This window comes from Silene latifolia, chromosome 7, assembly GCF_048544455.1.
Source record: "Silene latifolia isolate original U9 population chromosome 7, ASM4854445v1, whole genome shotgun sequence".
Lineage (NCBI taxonomy): Eukaryota > Viridiplantae > Streptophyta > Magnoliopsida > Caryophyllales > Caryophyllaceae > Silene > Silene latifolia.
In genome coordinates, this window is record NC_133532.1 from 6,638,629 (window position 1) to 6,666,372 (window position 27,744).

The window sequence follows — 27,744 nt, forward strand, 5'->3', positions numbered from 1 at the left end:
TGTTGTTGATGTAGGCCATGCATGGGGCTCCTCTTTACATAGCAGAAACATGCCCATCTCAGATACGCGGAACTCTCATTTCCTTGAAGGAGCTCTTCATAGTGCTTGGCATTTTGGTACCTTGTCTCAACTCTCAACAATACGTATATATACACCTTTTTCTGCCCGATACTGCATATGGGTAATTTTTGGTGGATTTATGTTCATTCAGACAGGGTATTTCGTTGGTAGCTTTCAAATTGATGTGGTTGGGGGATGGCGTTACATGTTCGGGCTGAGTGTACCAATCGCCGTAGTTATGTGCCTTGGGATGTTGAGTCTCCCGACATCACCACGCTGGTTGCTTCTTAGGGGTGTTCAAGGTAAAGGACCACTAGAGAAGTTTAAAGAGGATGCTATTGTAGCTCTGAGCAAACTCCGAGGGAGACCCGCTGGTGACAAAGTGTCTGAAGCGCAAATTGAAGACACTTTAGTTTCATTGAAGTCGGCTTATCAGGATCAAGAATCGGAGGGAAGTTTTTTGGAAGTGTTTCAAGGAGCAAATCTAAAAGCTTTTATTATTGGTGGCGGTCTTGTTCTTTTCCAGCAGGTCAGTATTTAAGCTCGTTTTGCAAACTAAATTTTGACTTCGCTGACTTTGTTCAGACGGCAACAATTTCCGACTTTTCGAATACTCAAGTTTAGACTACTGAATACTCCCTCCTATTCACTGTTTTCTTCCCTATTTCCCAAAACGGATTATTCAGGTTTTCTTCCCCTTTCTTATTTTGGAAACCTTTACTCTTATTTTATTCATCTCTCTCTCCTATCACCAAATCCCACCCAACTCTTTTACCCATATTTTATTACTTTCTTAATGTTTTGGCCCCACAATTCCTTATTTAACTCCTAATTATTCATCCCTCTCTCCTATCACCAACCCCACCTAACTCTTTTACTCTTATTTTATTCCTCGCCTAAATACCCGTGCCCACAAACAAAGGGAAGAAAACCCTGAATAGGAGGGAGTAGTAATTATGTAGGAAGAGTTGGATCAAGGTGTTTCGATAAGTCTGGGAGATAATTTGAAAAATATACCAATGTCTGAGTCGAGTCTTACATATACAACAATACGGAGTAATACATTGTTGATTTTAAGACCTGCGTCGAGTTTGATTGGTACAGATATTCAGGAAGGTTTATCTTGACTGCCATAATTTCTTATTATCAGATCACCGGGCAACCTAGCGTTCTGTATTATGCTGGTTCAATCCTTCAGGTATGTCTACGCTTTTATATACAAGTTTGTTCCTTTGTTTCAATTAAAGAAGGTTTTTCCTGATGAAATGAATGCTTAATGGACGATCCTGGATGGAAAACAGACTGCTGGGTTTTCAGCTGCAGCTGATGCTACACGAGTGTCCGTGTTGATTGGCGTATTTAAGGTATGAATTTTGAGATAGCAACCAAATGACAATTTACCGTTGACTCCCACGTTTAACTCGTGTTTCTTTCTTCCTTTTCTGCAGTTTCTTATGACAGGAATAGCTGTTCTCAAAGTTGACGATTTAGGAAGGAAACCCTTATTGATCGCAGGCATCAGTGGCATAGTATGTATACATCATCAAATCATCCGTGGAGCACGGACCCTTTTTATTTTTTTATTTTTATTTTTATTTTTTTATAATACCTCCCACAACTCCCCTCGGATAGTTTTTATTTACTTGCGTTTTAGATTACTAAAAAAAAGTATACCATAACCTCACCGTTTGTTTTCTTCTTCCTGTATGCAGACATTGTCCTTGTTACTCCTAGCAGCTTACTACAAGTTTCTAGGAGGACTCCCTATTGTTGCTGTAATCGCCTTGATTCTATACGTCAGTAGCTATCAAGTAAGTACTTAACCTCTATATTCTTTTACGTCCACAAGGCCTCAGTACGGATTAACTTGCTTAATGTACTTGAATGCTTGTACTCTTTTACTGAGTCAACATCAAAGTAAACTCGTAAATAGTTAACAGCGATAAATCTCTCTTTATGATCAGGTCGCATTCACTAATTCACTGTCAAATGTTTTATCGTCTCAAATAATTCCGCAGGTATCATTTGGACCAATCAGTTGGCTCATGGTCTCAGAAATATTCCCCCTCCGCACAAGAGGTCGAGGGATTAGTCTTGCGGTTCTAACAAACTTCGGCTCAAACGCCATAGTGACCTTTGCTTTCTCTCCTTTGAAGGTAAAGCTTTAGGGTTTCCATAACTTCTTGAAAGTACTCGCATAGAATATTACTCCCTATGTCCCAATCATTTGTTTACGTTTGATTAAAATACCCCTCAGCCCTCACAAAGAATATAAAAGGTAAATAAATAATTGGGACGGAGGGAGCATATTAATACAAAGTGACGGTCACATAATATTAATATGTGGAGTGGAGTAGATGACGCAAACTCGTTTTCCTTTTTTTCTTCCCGTCTCTGAAAACATTGCCAAGTACTGCAGGTACTCTAGTTTTGCTACGACTGCGGACTGCTACATTAAGTGTTAATACATGTTATTTTTCTGCAGGAGTTGCTAGGAGCCGATAATCTGTTTCTGGTGTTCGCAGCAATTGCATTACTGTCACTCGTATTCGTTTTGACGCTGGTACCAGAAACCAAAGGCTTAAGCCTGGAAGAGATTGAATCTAAACTATCAGAATGAGGGTTCTGGTAAGGCTCGAAACATTCTCCGACATCAGTTGTACACATCAGAAAATTTGTACAAGTACACATTTTTCGTAATGTAAATTTATGTACTTTCCATTCAAGGAAAAAGAGTCTACCCCGATCTGAATAATAATATCGCATGCTGATGAGATTCAAACTTAGGTCATAACCCGGCTCATGTCTTCCGAAGTTAAAAATGTCGTCGATGCTGCATTATCTTCCTGAAATTTAGGTTACTTCTTATTGTAACCTTGAATGATAGCTAGAAATATAATTATTCTACTTTGTTTTCGGCCCAAAATTCTTTTCCAATAATAATTCATAGTAAAATCACTTTACCGAGTAAACTAACTACTGATACATGTTTGGCAAGGTGATCAACCCTTTTTTTTTCTGACTACTCTCGTAATATTTTAAATGATTTCACCATTCATAAGATAATTTATCGTTCAAACTGGTTAACGTTAACTCATTTTTCTTCCTAAGCGAAAAAAGGCGATTGCCTTTTGTTTTGCCTCTCAATTACCTTCACACCACAAAATCATGGTGACATGCTTCATGTTTCATGCACTTCACTCAATGTGCCACACGAGAATAGTTAACTATTATTATTTCCATGTAAAACTTCATGTTATGCTCGAGCAACAAAACAATAAATAATAATTAATGAAAAACATCTATGAATTGAAAGTCCTTGTTTTTAAATCACATTATCATTGTTCCCAATCAAGTTTGTTAAAACTTTTATCAATAAATCTCTTTTAGGACGACAATATCATGTTAATTAAGATGAAAACGGGTCAGATGAAAACCCGTAAGTGGATTATACATCTGATGTAATACATTATATAATATAATTTTTGAGCATTAAGATAAAGTTTTTGAGTTGATTTACTTAAACATTAATCTCAAAAAGTTACATTATAACTCAAAAAAATTATATATAAGCTCAGAAAAATTTGATTTTTGACGTCATAAAACTAAAATGTAATTTTTAAATTCTATAAAACTAAAAAAAAATGCACAAAAACTCATTAGGTGTGAGGTAGTGCATCTGATGTACAATCCTTTTTCTCGATGAAATAAAACGGGTAGAATATGCTGACACTTGCATATATAGGACAGATCTTTTGCTAGTCCCTAGACATTCTCCTTTTGTATCTTCTTCCATACTTCATCCGATTTAAGTTTAAGAATGATATTATCGACTTAAACAATACAACTTTTGTATTAAAAAAGTAAACTTTCAAGTTAAAAGCAATTTATACTCTTCACATGAACTATCACTAAACTCATAAGAAACATCATTCACAAGTTAAATCAAAAGATTAAGGAAACTCACAATTTTAAACACTCATTTTGTTGCATACACCATAACAATTACACTTCCAAACTTTGTTATATAATTTGCTCAACATTTCTATACTTTAAACACTTCAATTTTTTTTAAAAAATGTCATCACAAATTCCAATTTCAGATAAGTTAACCTATTTAGATAAAAAAATCACAATTTTTTCTGATAAAAACATTAGTACACTATGCAAACCATTAATAATAGCAGGATTATTCCTCTTCATATACTACATTTTAGTATCAAATCATCATATTAATCACCCACCACAATATTTATCTCAATTTCGACAAAAACTCGAACCCCTTTTCACCAATAATCAATCCATTGATATCGAGGTTACAAACATAAGTCATATAGCAATCGGCATAGCAGGGTCAGTAGACTTATGGAAGTACAGAAAGTCATACATTGAGTCATGGTGGGAACCTAACATAACCAAGGGATACTTATTCCTAGACCGCGAACCAACCACTTTCGCGCCTTGGCCTAAGTCTTCTCCTCCATATAAGATATATGAGGATACATCTAGGTATGAGCCTTATAATAGGCATCCAATGAGGCTTGCTATACGCATGGTACGAGTGATAGTTGAGACATTTCGAGAGTTACATGAAGGAGTAAGGTGGTATGTTATGGCAGATGATGATACTATATTGTTTATGAGTAATTTGGTGGATGTTTTAGGAAAATATGATCATAGGAAGTATGTTTATATTGGGGAGAATTCGGAGACGATTCAATCTAATATCGATAACTCGTTTGAGATGGCATTTGGAGGTGCAGGGTATGCTATAAGTTATCCTTTGGCTGAAGCCTTGGCTAAGAATATGGATGTTTGTATTAAGAGGTACCCCCCTTTTGTGTATTTTATTATTGATGTTGACCGGGTTCGAACCCAGGTCATTAGTATCACATGTTAGGACTTTATCGACTAAGCTAATTGACATCTGCATTTCGTAGGTACCCTTTTGTGTATGGAAGTGATCATTTGATGCAGTCTTGTGTTGCTGATCTTGGTGTTTCTCTAACTCATGAGAAAGGGTTTCATCAGGTAACTACGCCGTAAATGGATTTATAGTAAGTTGGTAAAGTTATAAGAGATGCTGTGTTTGAATCACTTGACATTAAAATTCTACTCATAGCTCCCTTTACAAAAAAAAAAACCTGATACGGACGCAAAGTCCAACAGGGGAAAAAAAATAACCCGCTTGAAAACGAATAAGACGATCAAAATGACTAACGAAAGCCTTAATAGCACGACTCAGAACGACCCTATTGACTCTACGTCTAAAGGGAAAAGAGGTGGACTCATTTGATCGTTCTATTCGTTTTTTTTTTATTAAGGCCAAAACTTGTATAAGTTGACTGAAACCTGAAAAAATAACTGATAAGGTAGCTGAAAATTATGAATTGATAAGGTAGTTGATTATTTAAAAAAAATGTTTTGCAACTAACTGAAAAAGTAACTGATTTTGATGAAATGACGTAAAAAGATATGATAATTATTTATTAGTATAGATTTAAAGGGTAAAAACGGAAAATCAAACCAAATCAGGTAAGGTAGCTTATTTGGTTAAATAAGCCACCAAATAAGCTACTTGCAAAACGCTTACAAAATACTCGTAATAAGATACCTGAAATTTTGGTCAAATAAGCTACTTTGACCAAATCAAGTACCTGAAATGTCTTGCCAAACGGAACCTAACTGTTTAACCGCAAAATGTTTGCTGACAAATTTTCAAATGAATGCAGATTGATCTACGCAGAGACTTATCAGGATTACTAGCAGCACATCCACAAGCACCGGTGTTATCTCTACACCACCTTGACGCAGTTGATCCGATCTTTCCCAAAATGGAAAGATCGGAGGCCTTAAACCACCTAATGAAGGCGGCTAAGGTCGACGAATCAAGGCTATTCCAACAAACCATTTGCTATGAAAAGACTAAGAATTGGTCATTTTCTATAGCATGGGGTTACACAGCTCATGTGTATGAGAAACTCATACCTCCAAGTATCTTAGAAAAACCGTTAGAGACGTTTTCGCCTTGGAGAAAGCCGTCGAAGACACCGTTTTTGTTTAATACTCGTTGGCTTAACAAAAACCCTTGTGATATGCCTCATGTTTTTTACCTTGATTCTATGAATAATGTTACTGAGAATGATCCCATTGTTTCGAGTTTTACTCGAAAAACGTTGAGGACTTTGCCTCCTTGCTCGCCGGTGGCTCCACCTCCGTCTTCGAGTGGTGGTGGTGGTGGTGGTGTCCTTAGTGACATTGTTAAGCTTATTGTTGTCTCCCCTCCTACCAAGTATAATGTTGAGGTTAGTATAACATCTAAAACTAATTCTATTGACTTTTTTTTTTTTTTTTAGTTTTCTTGACTTATCTGGTTTAGTTTTAATTCGGGTAATCGAACTTTGTAAGGTCATGAGTCTCTTTAGAGTTTTAACATTGTTGCATTCTGATTAAGTTAGATAAACTCTCCACATGTCAATTAAAGTTAAGCCGACTCAACTGGTAAAGTTGCAAGAGTTGGTACTCATGATATGGGTTCAGATCCCGTCAAATATCAAATGTGTCCTCATGGGCCATGGCTCTCTTTATACCAAAAAAATTATTTACGATTTTAACCTATTTTATAATGTAAGGTTGGATACGAGTCAATTAAGAGGGTGGTGTCGAAATTAAGTATAAGTGAAATAGGTGCATGCATTCTTATTTTTGAACATTTCATTTATTTATGAGTTGTGAATGTGAACAGGTTGGAGATAATAGAAGGGAATGTTGTGATGTATTGTTAGATCAAAATGAGAAGAATGTTACCATGATCAAATATAGAGCTTGCATGAAGAATGAGATTGTTGGTGTTGATGAGACTTAATTAAAACCACTATTTAAACCTCATTTATACATATTACTTTTGCACTAAAACTTGGGAGAGACAGTCTTTTAATAAGTTATTAAGAGACCAATCTTCCGTACCCTTTTATTTGTATTTCGTGACCCTTTTGTTAATGATCTTTAATCAAAGAGCAATGTGAACTAATATGTAGTTAATATTTATACAAGATAATTGAAATTTGTTTTGTAATTTTGTACCAAGTACCAAAGAATATTTTGAACGTGCTTGTCGAATTTTATTACACTGAAAAACTCAAAATGGAAAAATATTGCAAATTCGCAAAATTAATAACTATTCAATCTAATTCTTCATATTGATTTTAACACTTTAAAAATTATATACTCCGTAATCTGTATGTAAGAATGTAGAGTACCCTTAATATGTTAAAAGGTCATAAATTTACTTTGTTCATCTCAAGTAAGAATGTAAAGTACCCTTAATGTGTTAAGACGGTCTTAAATAAGAATTGGTCACACACCCTAACACGAATGGCGAATGCCCAAGTTCAAACATTGGTACTCCATCGACTCATAAACACAAGACTTGGAAAACTCAACTACATAACTTTAACAGAACTAGTACCAGAAAAGCTTGAAAATACTGCAGAAATGAGCTTCACCATTACAAATTACACCTCAAATCCAACAAATTTCACCAACATTTTCCAAAAATCATCCATTATTCCAAGATTTAATCGTTCAAAAACCATAAAAGTGTCAACTAATGTCATCTGTAATTCATGATTTGCCTGTAACATGCCCGGAGTAGGGATGGTATCAGATAAAACAGATCAAATAAAAACAAACTATATTACTCAACGGAAATCGTCCATAAACTAAATAGTTACAAAACATGTATCTTTGCCCAAAGTTGTCAAAATCAGATTGACCCGCAAACCCAAACCCTCGCGCCGTATAAGGCCGTATAAGTTCATCGCTTAACACTTAAAAGTCATATTTTGAACCAACCCAAAGCCGACCAGTTTCCGAGGCTTACCTTACACGCCATTTTCTGTTGCTCTCCCAGGGAATAGTTTCTCAATGACGGTCTTCAGGGCAGGGGCGCTCACTGTGCATTTTTTATCGTCGAAGCAAGATCGACCTTCCTCAGCCGCCTTGCAAAGTTGAGGATCGAGCGGCACTTTCCCGAGAAAAGGAATCCCCATCTCCTGACACATTTTCATGGCACCACCACCACTACTGTCAAAGACTTCACTGTGAGTTATCAAATTTAGCAACTCCGGTGCTTTCTCTTTAATACACTGCAGAGCCCATTCTGTGACATCTTTGTCTTCACCGGTTTCTGATACATTCAAGAACCTAAGGTCGGACAATGGTTGGCGCAAACCACTCATGTTCTCGACAACCCCAAGGACTTTTATACCGACCTTTTTGCAAAAATTGACTTCTTTCCGCACATCAATTAACGAGACTTGTTGTGGAGTTGTGACTATAATTGCACCGTCAATGCCAGTTTCTTGAAGGCATTGGACTATTGAGATGTGCTCATCCGAGGTGCCTGGGGGAGCATCGACCACGAGGAAGTCAAGTTCTCCCCAGTACACTTCCTTCAGAAACTGCTTGATTAGCCCGTTCTTACGTGGGCCACGCCAAATGACTGCTTCATCTGGATCAGGAAGCATGAAACCGATGGACATAACCCCAAGGTTGGACTCAACGTACACAGGAGACCATCCCAGGTTGCTCTGATGGATGTCTTGGCCTTCTAGGCCTAGCATTTTTGGGATACTAGGGCCACAAATGTCTATGTCAAGTAGACCTACTTGATGATCCTTAGCTGCTAATGCAAATGACAGTTGAGCAGAAAATGTGCTTTTGCCAACCCCACCCTTACCAGACAGAACCAGTATCTTGTGCTTCACTGTTGCCATCCTCTCCGCAATTGGAACTAAGTCTGCAATAGGCATACAAGTTAACGACGAGGAAGCCAGCAAAATAAATAGAATTTATGCACAATAGCAGGTGAATAAAGGAGAAGACAAAACCCTTTATTGTTCCTACACTATTGATATCCCGCTCTAGCATATTTTACTCCCTATTCTCCAGCAGATTCAGTTGCCAGTTATGATGGCAGATTAGCAGGTCATGGTATTGACCTCCATAACCCTTTCAAAACCCCAAAATTGGCAGATTGTGGTATCGGTCTGCATAATCACTTCAAACCCCAATCTTTATCTTTGCCAGCTATGGGGTTGTTGATTTAAAGACGTACTATGTATTCATATTGAGGTGTAATAGAATGTAAAAATTAGGCCATCCTGGAAATTAGGCAACTCAGATTGATAGAAAACGACCATTTACTTTGGTGACTTGATTTTGCACGGAAGATTAAGTTTTGAGTGTTGTTACCCGAATCACTAACGTACAAAACCAACACACTAACCCTTTGTTTAGATACACATAAAGAGGGGAAGAAAAAGGGGGGATAGGAGAGGGAATGGGCTAATGTCCTTTCCTTTCCAAATATATCCTATGTAAAAAGGATTTTTTTGTCCCCTTCCTTTTACGATCTTCCTCTAAATTCCTATCCAAACTAAAGAGTACAGGAATCAAGGTAAAAGAAAAATACAAAGCCAATACACTAATGGCATCCATTATGCTCGGCTTTATTAGAAACTTCTTGCAAAAAAATAACTAGCCATGATCACTCAATGGACAGGTAGGTCAGTGGTTAAGGAGTTGGTTGTTCTTGCTTTGATTTTTTTTTTTTTTTTTTTCATTCCAACAGAAAATCAAAGAGAATATAGAGCCCGTTTAAAAATTTGACAGAGAATATTTTCCGTTGATGGGCTTAGCTTCTTAAGATGATTGGTTTTTAAACTTATGATGATGTGAGATGATTTGCCAATGAGTGTAGTTGGGAAGGTGCTCCTACCATTATGGATGCCCCAACTTTTTAGACAGTACTTAAAGCCCTTCTCCCCCATAATTACCAAAGTTGCCAATAGTGTATCTGATGCATAATCTTGTTTTGGTCAGATGTGATACGTGCTCAATAGAGTATCTGACACGGAGTGCATAATATAAATACTTATAAAAAGCATATGAGAAGCTCAGATTTACTATCTGCAGGTGGGTAAGCAAATTCAGTGACTAAGATAAAAATTATGTAAGCTTCACTAATACCTCTCAAAAGATGCTAGCGCACTTCTTTTCCCCGTCCCTGACCCAACCTAGGTGGGTAAAGTGTAGCTAGGGGGGTGCACTACCATGCAATTCCCATATCGTTTTCTACTAGTGCTCATCACCTCTCCACTTCGACTCACACTTTGTACTACATAACCTTGGTATGCCTCACCTTTTTAAAAACTAAGAATTGATTGATTGATGAGGATTGAATAAAGTTTTCTCTGATAGTGCCTCACAAGGAAGGCTGTTAAAAGTAAGCGGTAAACGTGAGCACAAAGGGAGGTTCTGACTATGCTAAAACCATCTTCACCATATCCTTTTTCCCAAACATATAAGATCCATACCTGGATCAGGGCCTTTGGGGGCGGTAGCACAAATTTCTTGATTTGGGCATCCTTGGCAAGAATCATCTTTTCCAGCATTTTCAGATTGAGGCCCTGGGCAGTCTGATTAATTCATAGAAGAAAACAAATTAAAATTTATTCAAGAGCCGCTATAACTCTAAGTCAAAAAAAAAAAAAATTGAATATGTTAAGACTTGGGAGATTACGTTCGTTTGCATTCTCAGGAATTTCACTAGGAACAGCGTTCTCCATCACTGCAATTGATTCAATACCGAAGAATTCCAAAACTATCAGAATCACAGAAAAAAAAAGAGCAAATAAATCAAGTACAAGTAATTATAATCCTTCAACGTTCGAGCACAAATGCATCTCTAATTTTCAAATTCAAAGAGGACTGAGTTAGGAGGAAGATAGAAGGCTATAGAGATAAAGCACGACACAACACTTAATGAAGGAATATTATGTTTCTTCTTCTGATCTAAAACCTTGACTCTCCAATTTTTGTTTTAAATTTTTTAGGGTTTGCCGTTGTCTGTACTAAGGACTTGTTCAACATTATCGGTCGATGAGGATAAAGCATACAGCGTTGCCTTTTTATTTTTCATTTCTTGTGGGAGACCCATGTCTGAACCTGTAATCTATGCCTCTGCCTTCATAATTTCCTAGTGTGTCAAACAAATAAGCTCAATTATGCTCCCACTAACACTTGTTAACCAAGTCGCCAATGTTCCCTATAACATGTAAATATCTTTAACCTTGGTGAATAATGTAATTAACATTTTTATTTTCTTCCGGATTAGAAAAACAACAAACAGTGCTCTCTCCATCTCCGTCATTTGTTTACCTTTGATTAAAATACCCCTCAGAAAGAATATAAAATGTAAACAAATGATGGGGATGAAGGGAGCAGTTTATTACGAGTTGGAAGCTCAAAAGGATGAACAAACAAGCAAACAAAGTCTACTATTTTTGTGTGACTTGGCTTAACAAGTTCAGAGGATTGGCAAAGCACACACAAGTCAGAGTTGGGTCGGAAATAGGCATAAATGATAGGAATGAAATCATTATATTTGACATAAACTTAATCTAAAAAAGTTGTCTTGGTTGAAAGTACCATATACTAGTGGTCATTACTCCCTCCGTCCCAATCGGTAACTTTAATCAAAGGTAAACAAACGATTGGGACAGAGGGAGTATTTAACAAGACCAATATAATTAACATCACTTAATTAGCATAAATAACATCACTACTCCCTTCATCCCAATCATTTGTTTACCTTTCATATTCTTTGTGATGGGTATTTTGATCAGAGGTAAACAAATGATTGGGATGGAGGAAGTATTTAACAAGATCAACATAATTAACATCACTTAATCAGCATAAATTTATACCACAAATTCAACAACCAAATGACATGAAGTATAACAAAAAAAACCCAATTTTTCAAAACCCTAATTCACAAAAAACAAAATTAAACTCTGAAAATTACAATTAAATACTTAATAAATAAACAAAATGCACTCTAAACTATACTAATTATCATAAAACAACATATAAAACACAAATTAAAAATCAAACAATAGCTTAAAAAAGAAGAAGAATACTAACCTCAAAATCTAGGGTTGCAACTGGTTGACAGGTGGTCCGGCGAAAGTGGTCGGCGAAAAGCGACGGTCGCCGGCGTGTTCGGTGGAGCGACGTCGGCAGGGAGGAGCCGGTGAAGATAGTATCGCACTTAAAACTAAGGCTGCGGGTTTTGCTTGATTTTGGGTAACGTGGAGACCGACTTTGTCACACAAGAATAGTTTGTTTTGGTGAATACTATTCGGTTTTGTCTTCATTTGAATCGGGTGAGTTTACTAAGATGTGGACTTGTTAAACGGGTTAATTGGGATGAGTTTATGTCGGTTCAATTTCGGGTAAACTATTATAGTTATTCATGTATAATAATCCGTTTGCAACAATAAATATTCGGGTCGGGTTATAGTGGGTCGGGTCAATTCGAGTTTCGGGTAAACTCGGGTCTTGAGTTCGGGTGTCAGGTCGTGTTTAAGGTCAGGTTATTGAGGTTTGGTCAGTTTTACCAAGTCTAGTAAAATGGTTAAACTCTTCCTCATGAATTTTAACATTTTCATAAGGGCTCGAACTTGGACCTATGATTAGGTTAGAATAACTTAACCCGGAAAATTAATCTGACTCCAATAACCCAACTTGTACTCGACCCGACTCCTGGATCAATGACCTAATCACCCAATATTGACTTGTAACCCAAATTAACCTGGCCCATATGACTTGATATGAATGTTTTTTTATTACATATATTGGCCACTATCCATAGTTCATAAATAATTTAAGGGAAATGATAAATACAACCCACTGGGAAATGATAAATACAACCCACTGGGTTGTATTTAAACATTTAATACTCTTCTATATTTGGCATTAATTTAGAAATTAGAGAGTAAATTACACATAAATCAATGCAATTAAATATTAACTATTTATTTCCTCTTTTAGTTGCTTAAATACAACCCAGTGACTTGTATTTATCATAACCCTTAATTTAAATACTTCAATAACAGACTTGAAACTGACACAAAGTCAAAATAACTGGACCTTTCCCACCCTAATATGAATTCTATCTAATCTGTAAATAACCCAAACTAAATTAACTCGACTTACACCCGATCTTAATTGACCCGTTTGTCCAGTCTCGGAATAATCGATTGCCAATTGACCCAAACACAAGAACTCTCAAACCTCAACTATACATAACTGTAACAGAACTAGTACCAGAAAAGCTTGAAAATACTTCAAAAAATGAGTTTCACCATTACAAATTACACCTCAAATCCATCAAATTTAACCCACATTTTCCAAAAATCATCCATTATTCCAAAATTGTCAAATAATCACTCAATTAAATCAATACCTGCTTCCTTAAACAGCAACAACATAATTGGAAACAAAAACAGGTGGTCTCTTCATGGGATGACTGCTCTTGTCACTGGTGGCACCCGCGGAATTGGGTATTGTTCTTTATCTTTATTGATTTTGTTAGTACCCTTCTCTTATTTGATCATTAATTTTGTTTCAAATTGACAAAAATGTGTGAAAGATTAGAGCTTTGTAGCAATTTATGTTGTTTTACAAATTCTTATTCGAGACGGTTTTACTGAGCATTAGTTAGTGCTAGAAGTATGTTTTTTTTATCCGTTTCACGCTTACAATGGTCTTCAGAGAACCTTACTGTTACTGAGATTGTTTTGGAGTTATTTTAGGCATGCAATTGTAGTGGAATTGGTGGGTCTTGGAGCAATTGTGCATTTTTGTGAGAAAGATTAGAACTTTATAGCAATTTATGTTGTTTTGCAAATTCTTATTTGAGACGGTTGTAAGCGTGAAATGGATGTAAAGCGACCCATATTAATGATCATTAGTTAGTACTACAATTATGCAAATATGTTTTTGGATCCTTACAACGGCGGAAAGAGAGACGACTAAGTGAGGTTGTTTTGGGGTGATTTTAGGCATGCAATTGTAGAGGAATTGGTGGGTCTTGGCGCAATTGTGCGTACTTGTGAGAAAGATTAGAACTTTCCAGCAATTCTTATTTGAGGTGGTTATAAGCTTGAAACGGATATGAACCAACCCATAGTAATGAGCATTGACCAGTGCTAGAAATATGTTTTTGGATCCGTTTCATACTTACTGACGTTGTAATGGGTTATTTTAGGCATGCAATTGTGGAAGAATTGATGGGTCTTGGAGCAATTGTGCATACTTGTGCTAGAAATGAAGTTGAGCTTGATAAATGTTTGAAGTGTTGGAAAGACGCAGGGTTTGACGTTAGTGGATCAGTTTGCGACGTGTCTTCTTGGGAGCAAAGACAGAAGCTTATGGATGTTGTATCATCTGTTTTCAAGGGGAAACTTAATATTCTTGTAAGTTGTAGTTGAACTTATTCTTCATTTGTTAAGCCTATACACTGTGTGCTGATCTTTATACTTTCACAAATAATAGAACAAGACTGTCTTACAGTGTATGGCAGGACTGTCTTACTCCAACTGGAAGTCTAAGCTTTGTTTTTACTGTAATTGTGATAATCGTCCTTGAGAGCTTTTTCTTAGGCTCACACCTTGTTTGTAAGGGGTATGGATGGAGGGAAAGGTTGTGAATAGTTTGCCTTGTTTGGTTACTAAATCGTGTTGGAGGGAATTGGAGAGATACCTTTTTCACTCCTGTAAGGTGGCAATTCAAACTAAAATTCGTTCAAAACATTGGAAACATTAGGAAGAAAAACACAATTACTTGATTCAACTGTTCCCTCTCGTTCCGATCCCCCTAAAACTGTATCCAAACAGACAGTTTATTGTTTTTTGTTGTAAGACTGGTTAAAATCTACGCACATGTATTGTATAGTAGAAAGCGTACTTACATGTACTAGTGAAATTGAATCGTTCGAAGCTATGCTAACTTTTGATTTTTTTATCTCCTTGAATAAACAATAAACACTCGCTGCGTCTCAGTTCAAGTATATCTATGAATTTTTAGTGCAAAGTAGGTTCTTAGTTCAAAACTACCATTAACTGTTGATTCCGAAGATTTTTACTTTAGATAACTTGGGTTTCAGGTGAACAATGTCGGTACAAATATCCGAAAACCAATGGTTGACTACACACCTCAGGAATTTTCTACCCTGATGACGACAAACTTTGAGTCTGTTTTCCACTTGAGCCAGCTTGCTTATCCTCTCTTAAAAGCGTCCGACTTTGAAAGTGTTGTATTCATGTCTTCTGTCTCTGGCATTGTTTCGCTTAAATCAATGTCTCTTCAGGGTGCAACTAAAGGTTAATATCTAGTGGCAGACCAACATATTTAAACATTAGTGCATCATTCTTAACAAGTTTCTGAGTTGCAACTGAAATATAATTTTGCAGGAGCCATTAGTCAACTCACACGAAATTTGGCTTGTGAGTGGGCGAAAGACAACATCAGAAGCAATGCTGTTGCACCTTGGTACATCAAAACCTCTATGGTAGAAAAGGTTATATATTCTCAAATATAAAAATATTTGAATTGATCTATGGAGAAAAAATGACGAAAGATATCCGATTCTAAAAAAAGCATAGACTGTTTCTTACGACTTTTGATGCTTTAATCTGTTGTACCTGCTGAAGTCGTTTTAAATATCTATGCTAAGTTTCTCCAAAAAGCAGTGTCTGTGGTAATTAGATAACTATCGAGTAGACTAGTTGATTAGTTTTAACGTTTGGTATCTATTTTGACCTTCCAGGTTCTAAGCAATGAAGAGTATGTGGAGGAAGTTTATTCCAGAACGCCACTTCGTCGTCTAGGAGATCCTTCAGAAGTATCATCTCTGGTGGCATTTCTTTGCCTCCCTGCATCTGCTTATATTACGGGCCAAGTTATCTGTGTGGATGGCGGAATGTCCGTCAATGGGTTCTACCCCCAAATTGATTTCCAATAACAAGCAAGCTAGCCCATTTAGATTTTTCATCATCAGGTCAGCAGCAAAAGATTTAGCTGAATTTTATCCTACTATTGTTGATGTTGAAGCTCTCTTCTTGCTGGTTTAATTATATAAACAAATTTCAGAATCTGGGGATCTTCGGATTATTTCTTATAGAGCATGCACTTTATAAAAATGAATTCCATCATTAAATATCTTTTCGCCTTAATTTTTTGTCCCGTGCGGAACCTTGGACTGAAGAAAACAAATTGTCTGCGTTTTCGGGAGGAATTAGCAGTTGAGGTGTCGGAATTTTTGTTTGAATGGACGAACAGTCTAACAGTGCAAACGAAGAGACGAATCGGGTATAAGTACCCCTATTGATACGGCAAAAAAACAGTTTTGTGATATCTCTTCCACTGATAGGGACATGGAGTCATCTTCATGCTTTTGTGAGAGTTTCCTTTTGTGTGCTATTCCCAGAAATAAGTTAATGGTGTTTACTGTCTACCGTTTAGTACGGCTTTGTAGTTAATGGTGTTTACTTTCTACTGTTTAGTACTTGAAAAAAAACGTGCCAGAAATAAGTGCTACATCTAGGGGCCGTCATTTATTGACTTCTTAGATTTTGTGGGTGTACAAATAACTATCAAAATGCTGTTCTATAGATGTATATTTTTTCTGATCTTCTGTGACTGAGGAACGCTTGATATGGAAGAAACAAGGCAAATCAGATTAGGAAGTGATGATCGATGGTCTCTCCATGGGATGACTGCTCTAGTTACTGGTGGCGCCAAAGGAATCGGGTATAAGTGCAGCCCTTCTAGTACATTGTCAAATTTATTTTTGTTAGTTAGTTAAGTCTTTTCTATTTGATGCATTTCCGATGGAGCCAAAGACTCAGTATCAGTCTTTTCTTCAGGTTTGTCTGTGTTACAGTGACTAAATAGTGAGCAAATTCATCTGCAGTGTCTTGCAGATATTCATTAACCTACGTAAAACTTAAAATTAAGAATAACTTCCCATAATTGGGTGTCTCATGATCACCTTTTCACGAGGCTGTACTATCTCGTATGAGAATTTGTGAAATCTAGTAGTATTACAAGCAAAGGACATGAAATCTAGTAGTATTACAAGCCTAAATATCTGATGCATCTGCCTTGTTCATCACTTAAGGTCAAAATAAGCTTTTTAACCACTAATAACTTACGAGTTTTTTTTTTCCACGGTATTTCATCCTCTAGACATGAAATCGTGGAAGAACTAGCAAGGCTAGGAGCGAGGGTTTATACATGTGACTGGAATGAAGCTGAGCTTAACTCGTGCTTACAAATTTGGGAGGCAAAAGGCTTTCAAGTAAGTGGTTCCACCTTTGATGTGGCATCGCACGAACAGAGGGAAAGTCTCATGCAGATAGTCTCTTCCGAATTTGATGGCAAGCTCAACATTCTGGTGAGTATCTTACCTTCTACTTCCTCATATCCCTAAGCCTGCCATAGGTGGGAGCTGTTGTCAACTTGTCATAACTGTTTAAATAATGCAATAACTGAGGTTTTGCTTCGATTGACGATAATTTTGAACTCCATATAGGTTAATAACGTTGGGACCAACATCATGAAAAGGACCGAAGAATTCACTCCTAATGAATACACAACTATAATGATAACTAATCTTGAATCGGCGTACCATCTTTGCCAACTTGCCCATCCTCTTCTGAAAGCATCTGGGTTTGGTAGCATCATCATGATGTCCTCTGTTTCTGGTGTTGTGTCCGTCAATATTGGTTCAGTTTATGGGGCAACAAAAGGTATTATTTGATCTTAATCTAGCTTTATGGAAGCACATAATCCCCCATACAAACGACGTTCTTTTTATGATGGGTCGCATGCAGATACAACCACTCCATATGACACGACACCATGCTTTGATACTCCTTGTATTCAGGTTTTTTAGATTGAGTTGAATCAAATATATTTCTTGTCTGTCCTTGGCAGCGGCAATGAACCAACTAGCAAAGACGCTGGCATGTGAATGGGCAAAGGATAATATCAGGACTAATTCCATTGCTCCGTGGTTCATCCGAACCCCTCTTACTGAAACGGTAATAGCATCTTGCAGGAAACTTAAGGCCTTGTGTAGATGAATAGATATGCCACATTGTGGTAAGAAAAGGAGGGATTTCTAAGGCAAATCAAAATCATTCAACAAGGAAATATTCTATACGAGAAGGAAAAATTACAAATAACTACCTAATACTCCCTCCGTCCCGGTTATAATTTTTCTCTCAAATGATTACCTAATAAATTACTGTATTTTTTTTATAATTTATGTACCAATTTACCTAAATATACAACTTTATTTGTCATTTTTAGGTCACATTAGAAGTTATCACCCGCGTTTAAGTGTTGATAATAATCTTCTTTTTTTACTGGTAAAGTTGGTAGCAAAATGAATATAAATATAACTTATTAGGTGGTAATTTGATAGGAAAAAGTATATTAAGTAGTTATTTGCAATTTTTCTGAAAGAATGATACGCCGTCTGCCTTTATATATATTGACATGCTCTATATGAAGAGGCTTTTGATTCTTTCACTTATTATTGCTTTTAGGCCTATTTGCATCATTAATGTGAAGTTTAGAGACGAGAAGTTTAATCTGGCGCAAGGTCGTTGCATAAATAGCTATATCATTCAACACTTAGAACATGAGCATGATTCTGAGACAATTTACTTTACCCAAAACCATAAAGAATGTTCTCAAAATAGCTGAATCCGACGCTTGTATACACTCGAGTCGAATACTTGTGAGTGTTGATCGATGAATAGTATGATTTCTTATAGCCTTCTTTCTAAGCCTTGCAGGTCCTGAGCGACAAAGGGTTTGAGGAAAGTGTAAAAGCGAGAACTCCTCTAGGAAGGATTGGGGAGATCGACGAGGTGACTCCCATGGTGGCGTTCCTCTGCATGCCGGTATCATCCTATATCACTGGCCAGACCATCTGCATTGACGGTGGTTTTACTGTCAATGGGCTTTAACCCACTCTATTTCTATGTGTAATGCGACTGATGGTTGGTTCCGTTTTTAGACCTTATTTATTCACCTTTAAAGTTCTACTTGATTCATAAAGGACTTGATATATGAAAGCTACCTATGATGTAAACATGTTGATCAATATTACTCCGTAATACGGAGTAATAATTATAATGCATGAGAAATATAAGTATCATGCAGTTATCTACTGGTTTTAAATGTCCAGATGCATCTGAACAATGTTAGAACTCAGGTTATAAAGGTTGTTGGTTTCCTTGCTTATTTCTTTGGACATTGTTAGAGCTCAGGTTAATATTTGGTAAGCACCAGGTATCATGCATGAGTGTATCGAGTAGGCTTTACGAACTTCGAGGTAAGCATTGATTTGCTCTAGCTCTCTCACTATGTTGTTGTTGTGGTCTTATATGTACATTAACTTGTTCATTGTTGCCATTCCATAAAATGATCTACGACTACCTATTGAAATATTTACGTTTGAGATCAACCTGTTAACTCTTCAACTATTATGATTGTATAAGGATTTGACTTTATCTCACTTGTAACGTCGTCATTTCGTACAAAGTTTAAAGCCGATTTTTTTCAGGCAATGAGTAGCATTTCACCTTGCAAGTTGCTCTTGATCAATCAGGCAGAGACGAAGATCAGCCCTGGCCAAATGGGCCATGGCCCGGGCGAACTTGTCAGGGATTAGTAATATATGGTAGTAAATATATCACTAATCTGTAGTAGCAAAACGGTAACAGTGCTTGGAAATTTAGAGTCTTTGGTCATGGTTTCGAGCACTTGAAAGTGCTTTTTTTGAGGTTTTTTTTCCTTTTCTGTTAACAATGTTCCTTATGTAGTGTTGATTATACTCCGCCCTTGGACAAAACTCGACCAATTATATTTTTGACGTCGATGACGATTTTTGTAATTAAAATATAGGGAACCATTTTTATCATTGATAATGATATCTTAATTTACTAAAACAATATTACTATTACTCCGTTAGTGGCTGTTTTACGATTTTATTCCACCGTAATTTATAATAAAACCCTCTAAAAAAATAGGTTTATTATTATTTGTGTTCTGGATTTGTTTGTTCGTGATAAAAAAACGCTTTATATATAAAACACTCTATATGTTCGGGAATTTTCTATCTTTCTAGGGAATGATTTTGATAAGTAGTTTAATTCCCCATATTTAAAAAAAATCTGTGATAAATAAGTGTAAAATGAAACAAAGTGAAAATCGGCCCTGGTCATAATTTTACCCTAGCTTCGTCTCTGCAATCAGGGCAATGGTTTATAACCACATGAGCCTTGTCATCATATGACATGAACATAGTACACATTATGTAGTCAGTTGTGCAAATTTCCCATAGGAGAAATCAATTTTTATGCTTTTGTGACAGTTTCCTGTAGTCAGAGACTCAGAGCTATTGTGGAAATGAGGACCACATTGATAAATTACTAATTTATGATGAAAAGACAAGACTGCAGTTAATGGTGTTAGATATCATAGGAGCGTCTTACGGCTTACGCTATAAGACGGTCTTATTCTATTGCTTTTCTGTATGTGTATATATTTTATTTTTTTCTGTAACTGAGGAACATAGGATATGGAAGAAACCAGGAAGGTAAGTTCAGGAAACAACCACCGATGGTCTCTCCGTGGGATGACTGCTCTAGTCACGGGTGGCACCAAAGGAATCGGGTATGTTTTATCAGCTTATCATGAGTCCGTCTCATATGAGACTTATGACATCCAATAGCACTACTTCTAATGTAGTTTTTTCCATGGGTTAACATTCTTTAGGCATGAAGTCGTGGAAGAACTAGCACGGCAAGGAGCGAGGGTTTATACATGTGCTCGGAATGAAGCTGATCTTAACTCGTGCTTACAAAATTGGGAGGCAAAAGGGTTTCAAGTTAGTGGTTCCATCTGTGATGCAGCATCACATGAACAGAGGGAAAACCTCATGGAGATAATCTCTTCCAAATTTGATGGCAAGCTCAACATTCTGGTGAGTATCTTACTATTTATTCGGCTTTGAAATTTGATAAAATTAAGGGAAATGGTTCACCAAATAGTCCGTGGTTTTCATTACGCGGAAGTAGCAATCATTTATCCCTCTGCAATAGCCAAGGCTTTGCTTCGGTTGACGATTTCAATATCCATTTAGGTTAATAACACTGGGATCAACATCAGGAGGAAGACTGAGGAATTCACTCCTAATGAGTATGCAACTGTAATGGCAACTAATCTTGAATCGGCGTACCATCTTTGCCAACTTGCCCATCCTCTTCTGAAAGCATCCGCGTGTGGTAGCATCATCATGATGTCCTCAGTTTGCGGTGTGGTGTCCGTCAATGTTGGTTCAGTTTATGCCGCAACAAAAGGTACTAGTATTTGAACTGAATCTAGGTATATGGGAGCACATAATCCACCACACAAGCTAGTTCGTTTGGTTATGCATCGTGTGCTGATAAAACACTACATTTCTTCACTTATTAGTTATGCATCTTGAACATGACACAACAACTCAACAATTTTTTGGGGCGTAAAACACTTCTGGAATTAAAAACACGAACTAGGTCTGATACTCGGATACTCAATGGGTTCTACTCATGCGACAAGTCCGAGTAACATAATGTGCGACAACCTATAAGTTTTCTTGACCTTCCTTTTATTCAGCAGGTCAGCCGGTCTTCAGATTGAGTCGAATCAAACGTGTTTGTTGTATGTGCTTGGCAGGAGCACTGAACCAACTAGCAAAAAACTTGGCATGTGAGTGGGCAAAGGATAATATCAGGACTAATTCCATTGCTCCTTGGTTCATCCGAACACCTCTAGGTCAAACGGTAATAGCATCTTGCACTATAACTTGATGTTAACATTTATGTTAGGGACAGTGGAAAAAACCTAAGGTCTTGTTTAGATGAATAGATATGCCGCTTTCCGGAAAGAAAACGAGGAATTTTCGAGGAAAATTAAGATATTTCCTACAAGGAAATATTCTAAGAATAATGATAGCCTTCCCTTCCCACTACACTCCCTAGTCCCTTCCCTTAGACTTGTATGCAAACAAAGGGTAGATGAATACGCCTGAATATGTGAGTTATGTGGGCCTTAAGCCCTTAATCTTTATCACTTTATTATTGTTTTTAGGTCGATTTTTTTCGTTGTCAAATGAGCCACAAGGGCAGTACATAGACCTGTCAAAACCCGACCCGACCCGACCCGTTTTCAGGGTTAAAAACCCGGTTTTTTCGACCCGCAACCCGTTTGACCCGAACCCGAAATGACCCGTTATTTTAGGGTTGAGACCCGACCCGAACGAGTCGACCCGTTGGGTCAAAGGTAAATCAAGAATTTTATAAAAATATTAATATTTATATATTATATTTGAAAAAAATAATTAAAAAAGTATTTTTTTCGTTACTGAAAATTACAAAAACAACTAAAAAGTTAATTTTATATAACTTTTATAATATTTAATAATAAAATAATTATTAAAAAAACTTTATTTTAATAATTATGTCAATATAATTAATGTAAACGTTGAATATGATTAAAATATTAATTTTAAATATGATTTACATTTTAAAAAAAATATTTTTTAAATTAAAAAAATCATTTAAAAAAGACGTTAGAAATTATTTCTTGACCCGTATTCTGACCCTAACCCGACCCGTATTCTGACCCGACCCGGGACCCGCCCGACCCGTCTGACAGGTCTAGCAGTACAATATTGGGGGTGGGGGGGGATTCGAACCTAGGACCTGCCCAAAATTTCTCCATCTTAACCGCTAGGATAAGACCTCTTCGGAGTTGGGCTTTGTTTTCAGGTCTATTAACCTAACATCATCAATGAGAAGTTTGGAGTTGGGGCATTGAATCTGACATAAGGTTGTGGCATGAATTCTATTCAACATTTGGACATGAGTATGACTCCAGTCTTCGAGACAGCTTACGTTAACCCAAAACCATTAAAAATGTTCTCATAGTATCTGAATCAGGCACTAGTACACACACACACACACACTCCTATCAATTAATTCTTGAGTTTTGATTGATGAATACTAGGATTTCTGGTAGCCATCTTAAGTTGCAAGTCATGCAGTGATCCGATAATGGATAGCTTCGATGGTTCGTTTCTTTGATGTCCTACAGTGGACCGTCAACAACTTAGATTAGTAGCTTATTTACATTTACAACTTTGTTATTTTAGTTAATAAAGGAGAGTCATAATAAGGAGTCATTAGTTAGCTTAGTAATGGTCTTAAATTAGCTAATTTATGAGGAACTCTTCACTGTCTTAGCTGTTTGATCAGTTGGGAATTTTGGGCTATTTATAGTCTTTGTTTTACTGTAATTATCATTCAACAAAGATAATCAAAAAACTCAGTTTGCTTGTTTGGCAATTTCCGTTTTTATTCAAGTGCGTCTTGAGTATTAACATTGTTCGATCTCAATAGGTCTTGAGTTCGTACGCCGTTGTCGAATTATAGGTCTAATTCTTCAACTATCTATCCGTTCCAAATTAACATCTTACTCGAACTTCGTTCGTGTAATTTTGTTTCGCTTCCGCTTATTTAAATTCGTATCATAAGTGGTATCAGAGCTTCGGCTCTTGATTTCCATTATTTCGAGACGATCCTAGGCTACTGGTTATTCGTTTTAATCATTTAAAAAAAAATATATATATAAAAAAAAAAAAAAAAAAAACAAACAAACAAATATGGCAGACTACGATGAAGAGTCATTTCTCGAAAATCTTCGAGAGTTGTTGCGAAACCGTCCTACGGGCAGTCGATCCGGCCCTAGGCCAAAGCAAGACGAGTTCAAAATCTCTGAACTTCCGGAGTTTACAGGGGGTACCGATCCCGAAAATTATTTGGAGTGGGAGAGGAAGATTGAACGTATGTTCGATTTCAAGGATCTCAATGACGAAAAAAGGTGCAAATACGCGATTTTGAAATTGGGCAGAGGAGCATCGTTGTGGTTCGAGGGGTTGAAGGCCAAGCGAACACGGGCTGGGAAAGACAAGATTGCATCTTGGGAATCCCTTAAACGCAAACTTCGTAAACGGTATGTACCTACGACCCATAGAATGTCTACTTACCGTAAAATTGCCGAATTTAAGCAAGGGAAGTTGAGTGTGGGAGAGTACATCGATGAATTTGAGAGTTTGTCGTTAATGGGTGAATTAGAGGAAATTGAGGAACAAAAAATGGCAAGGGTTTTACGAGGGTTAAATTATAATATAGCTAGTATTGTTGAGTTATACCCGTATTCAGATTTCGATACCCTTTGTGGGCTTTGCTTAAAACTTGAGTCTCAGGGTAAAACAAAATATGGAGGGGGGACCAGTACGACTAAAACCTGGACTAGTACCGAATCTCCTTCGAAAGATTCGCCTTCCAGTAGCAACCCAACTTCGACCTTAGGTTCTAGTACAAACACGACTACTCCTAAGGCGACCAGCACCACTAAAGAAACTAGTCTCTCCAAAGTTAGATGCTTTAAATGTCAGGGTTTCGGACACTACCAAAATTCTTGCCCAAACAAACGGGTAGTGACCTTGAGGGAGGCCATCGATTACCGTGATGACTTGCTGGTTGTTGAGGACGAGTCACTTGGTGGGGTGTTCAATCTCAATGAGGTTGAGGAGGAGAACTTGGATGTCGTGGCATATGAGGCACCGAACTACGATGTATGTTTGGTAATTCGTACTTTGCAGGTTCAAGCCGAGCCAATACGGCCTGAGACTGAACAACGCGATCAGCTATTCCATACAAAATGTCAAGTGAATGATAGGTGGTGTAGCGTGATCATTGATGGTGGAAGTTGTACGAACGCGGCTTCAAGTGAGATGGTTACGAAACTAGCGTTGCCAACTACGGTTCATCCCAAGCCTTATGCATTACATTGGTTAAATGATGGTAAGAAGGTGCAAGTTTCGAAACAGGTTCGTGTTTGTTTTACAATGGGTTCCTATGTTGATGAGGTCTTATGCGATGTGGTTCCTATGGATGCTTGCCACATTCTTTTAGGAAGACCTTGGCAGTATGATCGGGATGTGTTGCATAAAGGAAAGACCAATGAGTACGAGTTGTTGGATAAAGGGAAGAGGGTAGTTTTAAGGCCTATGTCGTCCGATGCTACAAGAGCTATGCGTTCTAATGGTAAGAAGAACTCGAGTCTAACCATGTTAGCATTGGAAGGCAAGTTCGATGAAGGTCTTGACAAGGATGAGTTATGGAGCAGCGGCATTGGTTCGTCATTAGATTTCAACCTACCACCTGTATTTGACGAATATGAAGATGATGGAGCGTGTGATGCTACAGCCAAGAGACCGTACCATTTATCCAATTTCGGCCAGAAATTCGGAAAACGTGCTGCACCATTCAAGCATCCTATCGATGCTCACAAGTTTCCGGTTCATCAATGTTTTTATTTGGTTGATTTTCAGGTACCAAGGGCTGCTGCAATGGTCAAGGAACTGTGTTATTCTTTCGTGTCTGACAATGAGTTCGAGTTAATTGTTGAGTCAAGCAAGTATGCATTCGCTTCTATTGAGTTTGAAGATCAAACAGGTTGTCCTTTGGCTGTGTTTCAAATGACGAGTTGTTCAGCAGCTACGAGAGCATTACCATATTCGATTGGCTTGTTCGATTACGAAGATAATGAAACGTGTATTTCAAGTGACAAGAAACCGTATTGTTCAGGTTGTACATTTGTTTTTGGTCCTGAGTTCGAATTGATTTCTCATTCCAGCAAGAGTTCCATTGATCCCATTACATCTCAAGATGAGGCTAATGACTACTTGGTTGTTTTTGTGAAAGAACAAGGTAATATGTTCAGTTTTGGCCAGGGGTTCAACGGATTCACTAAGCCAACCAGGAATACAAGTGATGCTGACAAGTTTCGGATTCGTCAAGATTGTTATTTGTTTAGTTGTTTTTCAGGGAGGTGGGGTGGTTGGCACAAGGGCATTCTGCAATCAAATGAAAAGGACATGATGCAGCCATGTCGCGCGGATGGTTCAAGTTTCCTATTTGGATTCGTCATTTTCGTTTTTTTTTTTTTGTTCTTATTGTTCTTTTTGGGTCCCGGTGAATTCAAGCAGCTAGAATTGAGGTCAATTCTCTTCTAAGAGGGAGGGGATGATCCGATAATGGATAGCTTCGATGGTTCGTTTCTTTGATGTCCTACAGTGGACCGTCAACAACTTAGATTAGTAGCTTATTTACATTTACAACTTTGTTATTTTAGTTAATAAAGGAGAGTCATAATAAGGAGTCATTAGTTAGCTTAGTAATGGTCTTAAATTAGCTAATTTATGAGGAACTCTTCACTGTCTTAGCTGTTTGATCAGTTGGGAATTTTGGGCTATTTATAGTCTTTGTTTTACTGTAATTATCATTCAACAAAGATAATCAAAAAACTCAGTTTGCTTGTTTGGCAATTTCCGTTTTTATTCAAGTGCGTCTTGAGTATTAACATTGTTCGATCTCAATAGGTCTTGAGTTCGTACGCCGTTGTCGAATTATAGGTCTAATTCTTCAACTATCTATCCGTTCCAAATTAACATCTTACTCGAACTTCGTTCGTGTAATTTTGTTTCGCTTCCGCTTATTTAAATTCGTATCATGCAGGCCCTCGATAACAAAGAGTTTGAGGAAAGAGTAATATCAAGAACTCCTCTAGGAAGGGTAGGGGAGGTCAGCGAGGTGGCTCCCATGGTGGCGTTCCTCTGCATGCCGGTTTCATCCTATATCACTGGCCAGGCCATATGCATTGACGGTGGTTTTACTGTCAATGGGCTTTAACCCACTCCATTTCTATGTGTAATGCCTCCATTGTTAGACCTTATTTGTTCACCTTTAGAGTCATACTTGATTCATGAAGGAAGAGATATATGAAAGCTATTATGATGTAAACATGTCGATCAATAATACTCCGTAATAATAATTTATGCATGAGAAGTATAAGTATCATGCAGTTATCTACATCTACTGGTTTTAAATGTCCAGAACTCCAGATGCATGTGAACAATGTTGTAACTCAGGTTATAAAGGTTGTTGGTTGCTTTGGACATTGTTAGAGCTCAGGTTAATGCTTGGTAAGCACCAGGTATCACGCATGAGTGTATCGAGTAGGCTTTACGAACTTCGAGGTAAGCGTTGATTTGCTCTAGCTGTGTCACTATGTTGTTGTTGTGGTCTTGTATGTACATTAACTTGTTCATTTTTGCCATTTAATAAAATGTTCTACAACTACCAATCGAAAATTAACTTTCAAATACAGAGTAATAACTAATAAGTATCAGTAGAGAGTCTGAGACTGAGACTATAACCACTCTGTCTCATATGTATATTAGTTTTTTTTTTTTTTTTTTTTTTTTTTTTTTTTTTTTTTTTTTTTAAAAAAAAAAAATTATGTAAAATTGTTTGTACCATTTAAAAACGGTCACATAAGGCCCATCTGAAGCATTCAGACGGAATAGGCCGTTCCATCTCACGTGTAACGTCGTCATTTTGTACAAAATTTAGATCTCTTTTTTCAGGCAATGGTTTTGCAATAGGTCTTGGTATAGACGGGTGGGGCGAACAGACGGGTAAAGACCTCTAATAAAATGGGTAGGGGGACAAGGTGGGGCACCCCCCATGTGCTTCCCACTTTATCACAAATGGGTATTTTGTGAGGGGAAATGGTATCCGTCTATACGTATAGACGGATAGTATCCGTCTATAATGGGAATTTGTGATGGTTTATAACCACATGACCCTT

At 37.2% G+C, this 27,744-nt stretch overlaps 6 protein-coding genes across 12 annotated transcripts in view; 5 read left to right on the forward strand and 1 right to left on the reverse strand.

Annotated features, from left to right (window-relative positions):
- LOC141593183 (D-xylose-proton symporter-like 3, chloroplastic) overlaps positions 1–2,986 on the forward strand; it is a 4,942-nt gene extending 1,956 nt beyond the window's left edge. Inside the window, exons 6-13 of the mRNA XM_074414135.1 lie at positions 15–116; positions 212–589; positions 1,211–1,258; positions 1,362–1,424; positions 1,509–1,589; positions 1,773–1,871; positions 2,079–2,216; positions 2,546–2,986. Coding sequence (XP_074270236.1) covers positions 15–116; positions 212–589; positions 1,211–1,258; positions 1,362–1,424; positions 1,509–1,589; positions 1,773–1,871; positions 2,079–2,216; positions 2,546–2,680 — 1,044 coding nt within the window. The 3' untranslated portion in view covers positions 2,681–2,986. The remainder of the gene's footprint in view (positions 1–14; positions 117–211; positions 590–1,210; positions 1,259–1,361; positions 1,425–1,508; positions 1,590–1,772; positions 1,872–2,078; positions 2,217–2,545) is intronic.
- Positions 2,987–3,600: 614 nt separating this feature from the next.
- LOC141591535 (uncharacterized) lies at positions 3,601–7,080 on the forward strand. Its single transcript, XM_074411900.1, has 4 exons — positions 3,601–4,887; positions 5,001–5,091; positions 5,793–6,365; positions 6,806–7,080. Exons 1-4 carry the CDS (start codon positions 4,139–4,141, stop codon positions 6,923–6,925), a joined length of 1,533 nt encoding a protein of 510 aa, XP_074268001.1. The 5' UTR covers positions 3,601–4,138; the 3' UTR covers positions 6,926–7,080.
- Positions 7,081–7,544: 464 nt separating this feature from the next.
- On the reverse strand, positions 7,545–12,262 carry LOC141591529 (cytosolic Fe-S cluster assembly factor NBP35). Of its 2 annotated transcripts, none has more exons than XM_074411891.1 (4): positions 12,049–12,262; positions 10,646–10,693; positions 10,440–10,541; positions 7,545–8,860 (listed from the first exon to the last, which is right to left on the reverse strand). In XM_074411891.1, the coding sequence occupies exons 2-4, from the start codon at positions 10,689–10,691 to the stop codon at positions 7,944–7,946; spliced, it is 1,065 nt and encodes a 354-aa protein (XP_074267992.1). In that variant the 5' UTR covers positions 10,692–10,693; positions 12,049–12,262; the 3' UTR covers positions 7,545–7,943. The 2 variants fall into 2 exon arrangements, with proteins under 2 accessions (XP_074267992.1, XP_074267993.1); XM_074411892.1 differs by having other exon boundaries at positions 10,646–10,726; positions 12,049–12,260.
- A 912-nt stretch (positions 12,263–13,174) lies between these two features.
- Positions 13,175–16,147, forward strand: LOC141591537 (tropinone reductase homolog At5g06060-like). The gene is made up of 5 exons (XM_074411908.1): positions 13,175–13,469; positions 14,177–14,384; positions 15,074–15,290; positions 15,381–15,487; positions 15,737–16,147. Exons 1-5 carry the CDS (start codon positions 13,261–13,263, stop codon positions 15,929–15,931), a joined length of 936 nt encoding a protein of 311 aa, XP_074268009.1. The 5' UTR covers positions 13,175–13,260; the 3' UTR covers positions 15,932–16,147.
- A 477-nt stretch (positions 16,148–16,624) lies between these two features.
- Positions 16,625–19,227, forward strand: LOC141591540 (tropinone reductase homolog At5g06060-like). Its single transcript, XM_074411916.1, has 5 exons — positions 16,625–16,719; positions 17,158–17,365; positions 17,504–17,720; positions 17,908–18,014; positions 18,777–19,227. Exons 1-5 carry the CDS (start codon positions 16,625–16,627, stop codon positions 18,948–18,950), a joined length of 801 nt encoding a protein of 266 aa, XP_074268017.1. The 3' UTR covers positions 18,951–19,227.
- A 131-nt stretch (positions 19,228–19,358) lies between these two features.
- LOC141591536 (tropinone reductase homolog At5g06060-like) lies at positions 19,359–27,045 on the forward strand. 6 transcript variants are annotated; one of them, XM_074411901.1, is made up of 6 exons: positions 19,359–19,594; positions 20,242–20,661; positions 20,764–20,971; positions 21,131–21,347; positions 21,643–21,809; positions 25,424–26,419. In XM_074411901.1, the coding sequence occupies exons 2-6, from the start codon at positions 20,567–20,569 to the stop codon at positions 26,105–26,107; spliced, it is 1,371 nt and encodes a 456-aa protein (XP_074268002.1). In that variant the 5' UTR covers positions 19,359–19,594; positions 20,242–20,566; the 3' UTR covers positions 26,108–26,419. The 6 variants fall into 6 exon arrangements, with proteins under 6 accessions (XP_074268002.1, XP_074268003.1, XP_074268004.1 ...); XM_074411902.1 differs by having other exon boundaries at positions 21,646–21,809; XM_074411903.1 differs by lacking the exon at positions 19,359–19,594 and having other exon boundaries at positions 20,464–20,661; positions 21,703–21,809.
- Positions 27,046–27,744: the final 699 nt, after the last annotated feature.